Genomic DNA, 13538 nt, shown 5'->3' on the forward strand with positions numbered 1-13538 from the left:
AAAGGACTTCCCTGGTGGCGCAGTGGTTAAGAATCCTGCCAATGCAGGGGACATGGGTTCGAGCCCTGGTCTGGTCTGGGAAGATCCCACATGCCGTGGAGCAACTAAGCCCATGTGCCACAACTACTGAGCCTGCACTCTACAGCCTGCGAGCCACAACTACTGAAGCCCACGTGCCTAGAGCCCGTGCTCCACAGCAAGAGAAGCCACTGCAATGAGAAGCCCGCGCACCACAATGAAGAGTAGCCCCCGCTCACCGCAACTAGAGAAAGCCCACGCACAGCAACGAAGACCCAACACAGCCAAAAATAAATTAATTAAAAATAAATTTTAAAAAAAAAGGAGAAAAAAATCGAGAAATACGTGAGTCAAGTTAGCAGGATTTGGTGGCTGATCAAAAGTGAGGGTTAAGGAAGAGGGTTGACTTGGGGATGACGCCAGATGTTAGAGTGTTACGGGGGACTGTTGTCACTACACACTAGGATGACGTGTAACGTGAGGGTCATGTACCCCGTGGGGAGTAGCCCTGGAGCAGACCCCCTCCTGTAGCCCCTTCCCTAAGACCCACCCAGCCTCCACACCTGTAATGATCTGAGTCCCAGGCTCTTTCTCAGCGCCACTCACCGCACAATGATTGGATCATCACGCTGTGAGGACCACAGGGCTGCCAGTCTTGATCTCTAGAGGGGTGGTCAGCATGTGGGAAGGTCACAGTATCCCGGGGTGGGATTTAAAGTTAGCGGGTCAATGGGGGCTTCTGTTGAATGCTCCACCCACATCAGTTTAGGGTGCAGACCACATTCTTCTTGGTGCGGCATTACACCCATGACTATGACTTGTTATATCACTACAGGAAGAAGAAAAGAAGGACAATCTAGAAAACCAAGGGCAGTAAGAAGCCAAGAAGAACCCGCAGATGTCATGGACCACAATCAAAATCAAGGCAGCTGAACACTCATCCAAGAGGCATCTCCTGATCCCATGGGTTCTGGAAAGCTCTGAAGTCACATCACAGGACACCAGGCACCTGCAACCCCATCGTGAAGCCAGCTCTGTAGTATCAACGAGCGAGCTTGACCTGCTCGTAGGCAGCAAGTCCAAGGTCACTGGAGGAACAGGGAGGAAAAATCAGAACTCTTGGTCCCATTTTCATGTGTATGTGTTCATTAAAGCATGACCGGCATGGAACTCTCTCCATGCCATGTATAATACAAAGAAGAGTAGCCTCATGCTAAGTTCATCCCAACTTCCCAGTTTAGAAATCCCAAGGAAAACCCTAGCACTAATGTAAATAGACACACACGCTCTCTACCCTATGTAACTGGACCTTGTTCCTTGGTCCACATAGGTCCTTTCCCAGCCTCTGGTTGACTACCCCATTCTCCTGATCACATCCTTTAATGAATGCCCCCTAAGAACTCTGGACTGGTAACTAGGAATGCTTTGGACCTTAGCTCAGTGCTCTAAACTAGCCCCCCTCCACTGAACCTTCAATTCTGAGTTTCTAAAGAACAGAGTCCATGGGGGAATAGTCTTTGGGTAATACCAAAAGAGGACAACCAAGCCCTTGGAACTGTAGAGCTTCAATATTTGAAAAGATTTCACTGGAGTTAATGTCGGGAGAAGGGGGATAAGCTAGATCCTAGGTAATGGATTATTCCGGTCAAAAAGCTTCAGCTGTACATGACTAATGGGCCACTTCAAGAGTTAGTTTCTCTTGGATTGCTATAAATGATACTCTGTGTTTGGCCAGCACAAATTTGATGTTTACAGACAGACACACAATGTGCAAATGTGTACATTTTCAAACAAGTGTCATAAAAACACTGATAAGGGAGCAATACATTCAATGTTTATGGAAGGAAAGAAAGAAGGAAGTCGGGGTGGGGTGGGGTGGGAGAGCATATAATTATGGACAAGGTCACACCAGTGATCCTCAAACTGTTAGCACAACGTTGAGCAAATCAAAATCACCTGGAGGCCTTGTTAAAACATAGAAGGGGGGACTTCTCTGTGCGCAGTGGTTAAGAATCCGCCTGCCAATGTAGGAGACATGGGTTTGATCCCTGGTCCGGGATGATCCCACATGCCGTGGAGCAACTAAGCCCGTGCACCACAACTACCGAGCCTGCGCTCTAGAGCCCTCAAGTCACAACTACGGAGGCAGCATGCCACAACTACTGAAGCCCGCGCACCTAGAGCCCATGCTCCACAACAAGAGAAGCCACCACAATGAGAAGCCCACGCACCACAAGGAAGAGTAGCCCCGCTCTCTGAAACTAGAAAAAGCCCACGTGCAGCAACGAAGACCCAACGCAGCCAAAAATAAAAAACAAAACAGAAAACACAGAAGGTTGGGCCCACCTCCAGAGTTTCTGAGTTAGCAGGTCTGGGGTGGGGCCTGAGACTTTACATTTCTAACAGGTTACAAGTGATGCTGATGATGCTGATCCAGGGCCACACTTTGAGAACCACGGGGTTTATGCCTCCCACCCTCAACTCTCACTGGAAAAGTCAGCCTCAGGGGCTGAGATTTCAGTGCAGATTCAGACTTTTGCCAAAAATCTCAATTCTCAATCAGTTGACTTAGATGTCCAGGTTAAACAAAATCACATAATGAAGATTAATGAAAAATTTAAATCAGCAGCCAGTTTTCATTTCTGAAAGGGCAGGAAAATGTTATGAAAAAAATGGGCAGGAGTCAGCAGGTCCATATCTAGATTAAAGAACCATTTTCTGTCCTTTCTGTGACCAACCAAGTACCATCGGGTTCCATCATCAACATCCCCCAAGTATATGTTTTCTGGGGAAACTAATGTTAAGACGAATATAAGACCAGAAAAAAAATTTTTTTAATCTTATTTATCTTACTTGAATAAAACTGGATTATCATTACTCATTTTGGGGGAGGGAGGTCCATGAGATCAAATTTTTTTTCATAATACAGTTGACCCTTGAACAACACAGGTTTGAACTGCATGAGTCCACTTACATGTGGATTTTTTTTTTTTTTTGTGGTACGTGGGCCTCTCACTTTTGCGGCCTCTCCCGTTGCGGAGCACAGGCTCCGGACGCGCAGGCTCAGCGGCCATGGCTCACGGGCCCAGCCACTCCGCGGCATGTGGGATCTTCCCGGACCGGGGCACGAACCCGTGTCCCCTGCATCGGCAGGTGGACTCTCAACCACTGTGCCACCAGGGAAGCCCTATGTGGATTTTTTTTAAAAGTAAATTCTACAGTGCTACACAATCCCTGGTTGGTTGAACCCGCAGATGCAGAATCAGGGATACAGAGGAACCACAGATACATAGGAACCATGGATACGGAAGACCAACTATAACTTACACGTGGATTTTTTACTGCACAGAGGGTCATTGCTCCCAACTCCAGTGTTGTTCAAGGGTCAGCTGTGATTAAGATGTTATTTACCTTTTTCACTCTCATTCTCTTACAAATGTATGGTGGAGTTTTCCAGAAGCTACATGATATGTGATGATGTCATCGCTCTGGTGTTAACACATAATGAGTTTACTACTGCTGTTCATAGAAGAATTAATAACTAATATTTTTTAAATTTCCTGGTTTTAGTGTCTAAGTATGATAAGTATCACTAGATGTAACTACATAACAAAAAGTTTTGAGGAGCCTCAATACTTTTTAATAATATGAAGAGGTCCAGACAGATGGCTAACAAGCACATCATCATTGGTCATTTCAGAAATGCAAATCAGATATATATGTATATATATATGTATGTATAATGGAATATTACTCAGCCATAGAAAAGAATAAAATAATGCTCTTTGCAGCAACATGGATGAACCTAGAGATTATAATACTGAGTGAAGTAAGCCAGACAGAGAAAGACAAATAGCATATGATATCTCTTATATGTGGGATCTAAAAAAAAATATGATACAAATGAATTTATTTACAAAACAGAAACAGACTCACAGACATAGAAAACAAACTGATGGTTACCAAAACGGGGTGGGGGGAGGAATAAATTAGGAGCTTGGGATTAAAATATACACACTACTATATATAAAATAGATAACCAACAAGGACCTACTGTATAGAACAGGAAACTATAGTCAATAACTTGTAATAACCTATAATGCAAGAGAATGTAAAAAAAGAATATATATATATATAACTGAATCACTTTGCTGTACACCTGAAACTCACACAACACTGTAAATCAACTATATTTCAATAAAAATTTTTAAAAAAAGAAATGCAAATCAAAACCATGGTGAGACACCACTTCATAACTGTTAAGATGACTTTAAGGGAAAAAAAAAGAGGAGATAACAAATGTTGACAAGGATGTGGAGAAACAGGAACCCTCATACGTTGCTGGAGGAAATGTAAAATGGTGCAGCCATTGTGGTGGTTGTTCCTCAAAAAGTTAAAGAATTACCAGATGGCCCTGCACTTCCACTCTTGGGCATGTTCCATAGGAAGGAAGAAAACCCGTGTCCGCACAGAAGCTTGTATCTGACTGCTTATCACAGCCAAACAGTGAAGAGATGGAAACAACCCAAAAGGCCTACCAACAGAGGAATGGATAAGCAAACCATGGTCTCTCCACACACTGCAATATGACTCTGCCACAGAAAGGAATCAAGTCCTGATAAAGGCTACAGCATAGATGAGCCTAAAGAACATTATACCAAGTGAAAGAAGCCAGACACAAAAGGTCACATGTTGTATGATTCCTTTTGTGTGAAATATCCAGAATAGGCAGCTCCAAAGAGACAGAAAGCAAATGAGCAGTTTCCAGGCCTGGGGTAAGAAGAAAAGCCTGAACACACTGAACACCAGTGACTCTTCTCAGATCGTCAGTCACAGGGCAAAGCTCTGCCCCCAAAGTGAAGTGACAGACAGGTGGATGCAAAGAATCAACGGCCTCCTGGAGCAGACACTGGGGCAGGGAAACCGAAACCCATGACTGCTGGAGCCTCGGTGTGCACAAGTCTGGGAGGTATAAACTCCAGGGGTCCAGTCATAGGAGGCCCTACGTCTCCATGAGTTTTACCTCCCGGGGGTGAACGGTCAGAGAAACCCCCCTCATGCTTGCAGCAGGGGGAGGGGGCAAAGGAACCAATTTTGAAATATACCAGACACTCTGCTCTCCTTAAGGAGGGCTGTCCCTGGGAGAAACTACTTCCCTAACTATCTTGGGTTTTACCTAAGCCTAACACACCAGAGGGAAGGGAAATGCCCAGTTCTGACCTGCTCTACCTTGCACACAGGAGAAGGGAAATATCAACTCCAGATTCCTGGATTCCTATCCAGGCTTTCTATCCCACCTGAGGGGTTGGGGGAGAAGCACAGCCCCAGGCTCACTAAGGAGACTTAACCCCTAATTGTAAGACAATTGTAAGATAATTGTAAAACAATTCCTCCCCCACACCTCACCATCACATCAGTATGGCTCCTGTATGATAACGGGGAAACACAGCCCAAAGACCCACACATCTTAGCCATTATTGAAGAAAAAGTCTCTAGGGAAACGCAGAGAAAACCCAGGGAAAGCCAGGGAGATAAAAACAATGACACCATAGGCAATTTCAGCCTCCACAGGTATAGTAAACGCTAAACACAGCCTAATTCCTAGGCAAACACAAAGCCTCACACCATAAGGCCTACTTACCTCAGTTCCTTTTACCTAGTCCATCACGTCCAGCTTTCAATAAAAAATTACAAGGCATGCTAGGGAGTTCCCTGGTGGTCCAGTGGTTAGGACTCGGCGATTTCATTGCCAAGGGCCTGGGCTCAATCCCTGGTCAGGGAACTAAGATACTGCAAGCCGCGCAGCCCAGCAAAAAAAAGAAAGAAAGAAAGAAATTACAAGGCATGCTAAAAGGCATAAAATGCAGCCTGAAGAGACAGAGCCAGCATCAGAACCAAATTCAGATATGGCAGAGATGTCAGACTGGGAATTTAAAACAACTATGGAAAATAAATTATTCTGACAGAGATTGCTATGACCCCTAAATCCAGTCTTTCCTTGGTAATGAAAGCCCAGGTTTTAGTGGAACACAGCCCTCCCCCAGCTGAGGATTACGTTTGCCAGCCTCCCCGGCAGCTAAATGGGCCACGTGACTAAGTTCTGACTCGTGAGACATGAGTGAGGTAAAGTGAGCAGTTTCTAAGGTGTCCTTGAAGAGAACAGGTGTGCCTTGCCCTTCCTCCCCTCTTCCACTGGCTGGCAGGTGGTCTTCGTAGTGGGAGCTAGAACAAGCAGCGGAATTAAAAACTACACATTAAGTTTAACAGGGAAATAAAACCAAAGGAGCCTGGATGTCTGACATGGAGGGGCCCCGCCAGAGCTGTTTACTCTTGCACTGGACACGAGTCAGAAATACCCTCCCCTAGGGATAGATTGGGAGTTTGGGATTGACATGTACACACACTACTATATTAAAATAGATAACCAATAAGGACCTGCTGTACAGCACAGGGAACTCTGCTCAATATTCTGTAACAACCCAAATAGGAAAAGAATTTGAAAAAGAATAGATATATGTGTATGTATAACTGAATCACTTTGCTGTACACCTGAAACTAACACAACACTGTTAATCAACTATACTCCAATATAAAATAAAAAGTTTTTTAAAAAAATAAAATGCAGATGTGATATTTATAACAGTTATAACTACCAAAAAAAAAAAAAAGAAAGAAATACCCTTCCCTTTAGGCCACTGTGACCTTTGCCCTCATTAGAGCAGCTGTATCAACATCCCATAACAATCATCCACCCTACATGCACCTCCCCCAAATTTGGCTTAGACAGTCATAACGGTATCAAAATATTTTCAGTGGAAAACGGGACAAGAATTAGCATAGGACATTTTTTTTTAATATTCCCCTTTTATTTTTTAACATCTTTATTCGAGTATAATTGCTTTACAATGGTGTGTTGGTTTCTGCTGTTATCACAAAGTGAATCAGCTATACATATACATAAGCATATGACATTTAAGCAGACTTTCAAGTAAGTACATGTTTTCTGTTCCACAAATGTTATCTAAAAAAATTCTCCCTCCAGGAGGTGAACAAGTGTATCAGATAAAATGGCATCAATTTTCTGCACTAATTTGACTACTCCCTTACTCATCTTCAGAGAATGACTGTAGTTAATTTAAGGTGTCCCTGAAGGCTTTCCAAAAATATGGGCTCACATGGGGATGTTCCTAGCAGACGGTGCTTTCCAGCTAGTCAGGAAACAGAAAGAGACAGCTGCTGAGATTTTCAAAGCCAATCCCTTTGTAATTCCATTCCTCCTCTGAAGGAGTGCCGTGCCAAACCCATGACCTCTTCTTCTACAATAAGTTATCCTAGTTATATGATGTTATCCTACTGATACGAGGGTAGGTTAAGAGAATATTCCATCTGGAAAAAAAAAAAAAAAGCTAATAACTACCTTCAAGCAGTCACGCAAGGCGGGTGGCTATGTGTTTTCCATTAGCAGACTCGGAAGAGAAAATCTGGCTTAAGATCTTCAGATTACCTTGATAGAATAGACCCTAATAAGAGAAGGTATAAAGTGTTTGAAATCTTCAGTGGAATAAATGCTTTAGAGCAAAGTGATTAATTGTGCAGGTAAATACCATTAATCAGCAAAGAAGTAAAAGATGCAGCAGCAGGTATGTGATGACTTCCTGTCCTTCCACACCCTGCTCTCGACTGTCAGGGGCTGGGTCTTTGCAAATTACACTTCCCAGATGCTCGTACCCCAGCCATGGGCTAGGTGGCCAGTGGGAAGTCCTAAGAAGAGTTTGGAAGGCAGACGAAAAAAGAGAAGCCATAAACCTTCCTTTCTGCTTTTAGCAGCATCTACATCAGCGAGAGATGGCTGTAGGCTCCAGCAGCCTTGGTAAAGAGAACAGTGGTTGACTGCCACTATAGGCTCCAAAATTTTTTGCAGTTACAACAGCATTGATTTCTATGGCAGCAACAGTTTCCTCCAGAATCAGCCATAAGTATATTCCCAGATATTCAACATCCCTTATCTTAGGGAAATGCAAATTAACACTACAATGGGATGCCACCTCACACCCATCAGGATGGCTATTATCAAAAAAACAGAAAAATGGGACTTCCCTGGTGGTGCAGTGGTTAAGAATCCACCTGCCACTGCAAGGGACATGGGTTCATGGGTTCCCTGGTCTGGGGAGATCCCATGCCGCGGAGCAACGAAGCCCGTGCGCCACAACTATGGAGCCTGCGCTCTAGAGCCTGTGAGCCACAACTACTGAGCATGCACGCCACAACTACTGAAGTCCGTGTGCACCCTAGAGCCCATGCTCCACAACAAGAGAAGCCATGGCAATGAGAGGCCCACGCACCGCAACGAAGAGTAGTCCCGGCTTGACGCAACTAGAGAAAGCCCGCGTGCAGCGACAAAGACCCAACGCAGGCAAAAAATTTTTTAAATTAAAAAAAAAAAAAAGAACAAGTGGTGGCAAAAATGTGGAGAAATTGTGCACTGTTGGTGGGAATGTGAAATGGTGCAGCCAGTACAGAAAACAGTATGGAGTTTCAAAAAACTAAAAAATAGAACTACATATGATCCAGTAATCCCACTTCTGGGTATATACCCAAAGAACTGAAAGCAGGGTCTCAAGAAGATATTTGTACACCCGCGTTCATGGCAGCGTTTTTCATAATAGCTAAAACATGGAAGCAACCTAAGTGTCCATCAACAGATGAATGGATAAATAAGGTGTGGTCTATAGACACGATGGAATATTATGCAGCCTTAAAAAAACGAAGAAAATTTTGCAATATGCAACAACATGGATGAATCTTGAGGGCATTGTGCTAATGAAATAAGCCAATCACAAAACACAAATACTGTCTGATTCCACTAATATGAGGTACTTAGAGTAGTCAGAATCAGAGACATGAAGTAGAATGGGGGTTGTCAGGGCTGCAGGGAGTAGGGAACGGTGAGTTACTGTTCAATGGGTACAAAATTTCAATTTCGCAAGATGAAAAGAGTTCTGAAGATGGATGGTGGTGATGGTCGCGGAACATTCTGAATGTACTTAATGCTGCGAACTGTACACGTAAGAATGGGTAAAACGGTGCATTTTGTGTTATATGTTTTTAACCACAATTTTTAAAGAGTATTTACTGCTTGATTCCATTTATTTTATATAAATTTCTGTAAAATGCAAACTAATATACGGTGACAGAAAGCAGGTTGTCAGGGGAGGCGCAGGGAGGGGCAGAGTGAGGATTACAAAGGGGCATTTGTGTGATTGTGGTTTTACAGGTGCAGACATGTCAAAACATATCAAATTGTACGCTTCATATATGTGCAGTTTCACTTAACCCCCCAATAAAATGCTTTCTAAAGAATTCACCTCTGTCTGAAATTCCTGGCAGGGTTCTGGGTTTTTGGGGTGTTGGGGTAGGGGACTGGTCTCTGACTGAAATGTCTTCTGGCCTCACGAGCCAGTAGGTTCAGACCAAGCCAGGCTGTTGGTGATAACCCATAGTTCCTTGTTCTTGCTCCACCTACTAGTGTAGGACTTTAGCCCTGCACACACCCATGGGCACACACGCAACACTCACAGTCTCATACACACACACACACACACACACACACACACCCCGTCTCACTCAGACACCTTTGGGATCTGGTTGTCAGGACTGTATTTGCTCTAAAACAAGTTCCATGTGCCCTGGAGTCTCACCAAGTCCTCCGTGAATCCTGTACCCTCAGCTCACGCCTATAGCTTTTCCTGCCATCAGGTTCTCACTCACGGCCAAGGGGCCAGACCAACGGGACAGTCTCAGACAGACACAAGGATGTCCTCCGTTCCTTCCTCGCTATGCTTGTCCCCTGGGCTCACTTCTCCAAAACTGCAAATAGATTCCTGCATCCTGTCCCTATAGGTTCACCAGACACACCCAGAGACATGTGAATTTCAGTGAGCGGGACATCCAGTCCACGTAGATCAAGACGACAGTGTTGAAACCTCTGTTAGGGCCCTTGGATTTTGAGTTTTCCATATATTTGTTTTACAACTACGTAGCACCACTCTCTAGGGAAAACCTGCAGACAGACGGCTCCATAGACGTTGTGATAGGGTGATATGTAAAGTATGATGTTTTGGCAGAGCTAGAGATTAAGGCACCAAACTCTCTTCTGTGCCCCTGCAACCACCTACACTCGTACTCATGAAAACAAAGTCACCAGATGTTAATCTGCTGTTCAAAGAACACTCCATCAGGTGTGGGACAAAACAGGTGGGGGATTGAGGGACAACCGGGAGAACTGGTTTCCCTCCCTACGCACACTCTCCCCGGTCCTCCTCGAGGTGAAGGAAGAGAAGGGGTGCGGTCTAGCTCAGCGCCTCTACCTTCCCTTGCTCCGCGCTCTGCGGAGGGGGGTAGGTTCTGATACAGGCACCCCATTAAATTGGGACACCCATGAACCTAGGGGCCAACCGTAGAGTGACAGAGACGTTTATTAGCGTGATCCTGGTGATATTTTCATAATGTGTACTTGTATCAAACGTCAAGTTGTACATCCTAAGTGTATATAATTTTTATGTGTCAAAGATATCTCAATAAAGCTGTTTAAAAAAAATAGCCTAGGGAAGGCTGGCTGTTTTGAGAGTAGGCAGGAACACAAATACTGCACCCCTAGAAGTGGGAAAAGCCAGAGAGAGCTTCCAGAGGTGGTCTAAGCTCTGAGCTCCCCTCGGGGCGAACGTGGCCTGAACAGAGTCCAAATGTCTCCAGGTGCCCATGTGGGGACCAGAGGGGACTGCAGGCAAGGACCGCACACTCTCCAGGCCTCAGCGAGGAAGGAGCCTGGGTGCGGGGAGGGAGTTGAGGCCAAGAATGTCAGCGGATCTCCTGCCAGGACTTGATGGCACCCAAGGACCTGCAGGATGTCACCCTCAGGGCCTGGAACAGGACACCCTCACTTACCACTTGGAGACATCGGGGTAGAAATGGAAGAGAGACGTCCCCCCTCCATAGAAGCGGGTAATGGAATCCTGGGATAGAATTTAAAACAAAACTATGAGTTAATAATTGACCTGAGAGCTTACGGAAGTGGACAGAGGGAAAGCATGGAGTGGGCGAGACAGGATGGAATGCACCTGGTAGGTCAGAGGTTTAGAATCAGAAATTATTGTCTCTACTTATAAAATGCTTCTGCCACCCGGGTCCTGTGAGGGCAGCTGTCTGCTCACTCTACCTGGAGGAATCAGATGGCATCTTTGCTCCCCAAAAGTACATCTGTGGGGTTTGTGGGCTTTTCCTTTCCTCTTCTCCCATGGTTCCCTCCCTAGAGATGTCTCAGTCATTTTAAATGGACAAACCATGTGCTGGGACCCGTAGAGACAAAAATATTAGAAAATAAATAAACTGCAAGTACAGTGGGTCACACTGTGCCTCTAATGGGTACAAGTGCTCACAAATATTCAGCGCTCCACCATGCAGGAGGTTCCCTCGACCACCCTCTTAAACTCAGGCACGGCTCTGTGACTTGCTTTGGCTAATAAATAAGAGAGGAGTTGTGGACTGAAGTTTTAAGAGACAGCTGTGTTATCTGAAGACTATTCAAAAATATGTAATTTGTTGTGTTTTATTTTCTCGTTATTTCATTTTTATACCTGAAAAAAGAGATAAAGGCTATGGCCCAATCTGCTCTCAATGACCCTTAAAACCAAATCTCCCCATGAAGTCATGTAGGATCTGGTGCAAGTACAAACCCAAGCATGATTTCTTTCATAAACTCAGGAGTCCCATAATAACTAGCATGAAATTACTTTAAAATATGGCTCTGACCTTCCAGATTAGGTCCAGGCTCAAGAAATCAGAGGTTAACGGCATGTTGCTGTGGATTAAAATGAAGGAAATAAGCATGAACCCTAACTGGGCACAGAAAGTGTCCTATTTATAAGCTTTGCCCATGAAAACCCAAGTCAGCTAGACATCATTAAAATGCCGAATAATAATTACTACTATTATTACTAAGAGTAATAATGATGACTAATAGTAATAATAATGAGCTGCTGAAAGAGGTCAGGCCCTAGGCTAGGACCCTACCTGGAATCTCACTGTACCCCAAACAACCCCACTTCTGTTCCCACCTTGCAGATGAGAAAAGGGAGGCAGAGGGAGGCTCGTGTGCAGGAAAACTCAAACTCCAGCAGCCTGACTTCAAGCCCTATAGGCTCCACAGAGCACCATAGCACTAGGGCATCTCAATACGACACCCAGCACTTCCCCTGGAGCAGAGCCCTAGCAGAACCATCATGGAGTCCACTTCAATAATAGGAGTGTTTCCTCAGGGCCCTAATGATTATTTCAGTTCCTATTCTTGCTATTTGGATTAAGTTTTCTACAATTAATCTGGATCCTATGTGAATAAAAAGAGAAATATATTCTTGTTAGTTCTTCCAGGTGGTATTGGAAACAATCTTTCCGATTTCACAGACTGATTTGAGGAATTGCAACCGAACATTCATCAGGAAAGAACACGCCTGGTTGAGAGTATATTTCTTTACCCACTGCCAGAATCTGAGCCTTGTTCCCTCTACTTTCTCAGGTGGAAAGGAAGGTTAAATCTTGTTCTCCATGGCTCATAAGGAATCCAAGATTGCTCTTGCTTGCATGGATCCCTGGACCTCTCATCAAAGATGAAGGTGAAGTTTTTCAAAACTGCAAGAAAGTTCTATATTTCATGGACACCTATCAGTCATCACATTTTCTTTATCATTTCACCCCCAGTATAAATGTGTGTATATATTTATTTATTGACAAATGCATACACTTTGGCTTTTTCTTGTTTGGGATGACTTGAAATAAAGTCGGTGTTCATCTGAGTCACCCAGTATATTTCACCAGAGATGTTGTCCTTCTTGATCCGGTGGAGACACACCTTTCCTGGAAGAGTTTATTTATGGAGAGTTAAACTTGGGAAGGATGAAGGAGGTAGCATGGCAGAGGGACTATTCAATAAACAAAGCTAGAAAAAGTGGGTTTTCCATATTAAAAAAAATGAAATTAGATCTCTATTTCATAGCACGCAAATAAGTTAACTCCAGATGGATTAAGTAAGGACTTAGTGGTCAAAAGCTGAACTTTAAACTTTTTATAAGAAAATAAAGATTCATATCTTTCTGACTTTGAGGAAGGAATTTCTTATTTTTTTTATTTTTATTTTTTGGCCACACTGCAAAGCATGCGGAATCTTAGTTCCCTCACCAAGGATTGAACCCACGCCCCCTGCACTGGAAGCATGGAGTCTTAACCATTGGACCACCAGGTAAGTCCCCGAAGAATTTCTTTAAAAGACAAAAACAAAAAAAAACCCTCGTAACCATAAAGAAAAAAAATTTAATTGATAAATTTTATCATATTAAAATTCAAATTTTCATCTCTTGTTCATCTGTTTTGATCTTCTGCAAACAGTGACAGTTTTACTTCTTCCTTTCCAATTTGGATTCCTTTTCTTTCTTTATTTTGTCTGATTGCTGTGGCTAGGGCTTCCAATA

The 13538-nt window shown here is 43.9% G+C and overlaps 1 protein-coding gene across 1 annotated transcript in view; it reads left to right on the forward strand.

Moving 5' to 3' along the window:
* IL2RA (interleukin 2 receptor subunit alpha) overlaps nucleotides 1-9371 on the forward strand; it is a 50969-nt gene extending 41598 nt beyond the window's left edge. Inside the window, exon 8 of the mRNA XM_022580225.3 lies at nucleotides 854-9371. Coding sequence (XP_022435933.1) covers nucleotides 854-878 — 25 coding nt within the window. The 3' untranslated portion in view covers nucleotides 879-9371. The remainder of the gene's footprint in view (nucleotides 1-853) is intronic.
* Nucleotides 9372-13538: the final 4167 nt, after the last annotated feature.

The sequence above is a fragment of the Delphinapterus leucas genome, chromosome 2 (assembly GCF_059928025.1).
Source record: "Delphinapterus leucas isolate spDelLeu-1000000601 "Yukka" chromosome 2, BTC_Dleu_Yukka2, whole genome shotgun sequence".
NCBI lineage: Eukaryota > Metazoa > Chordata > Mammalia > Artiodactyla > Monodontidae > Delphinapterus > Delphinapterus leucas.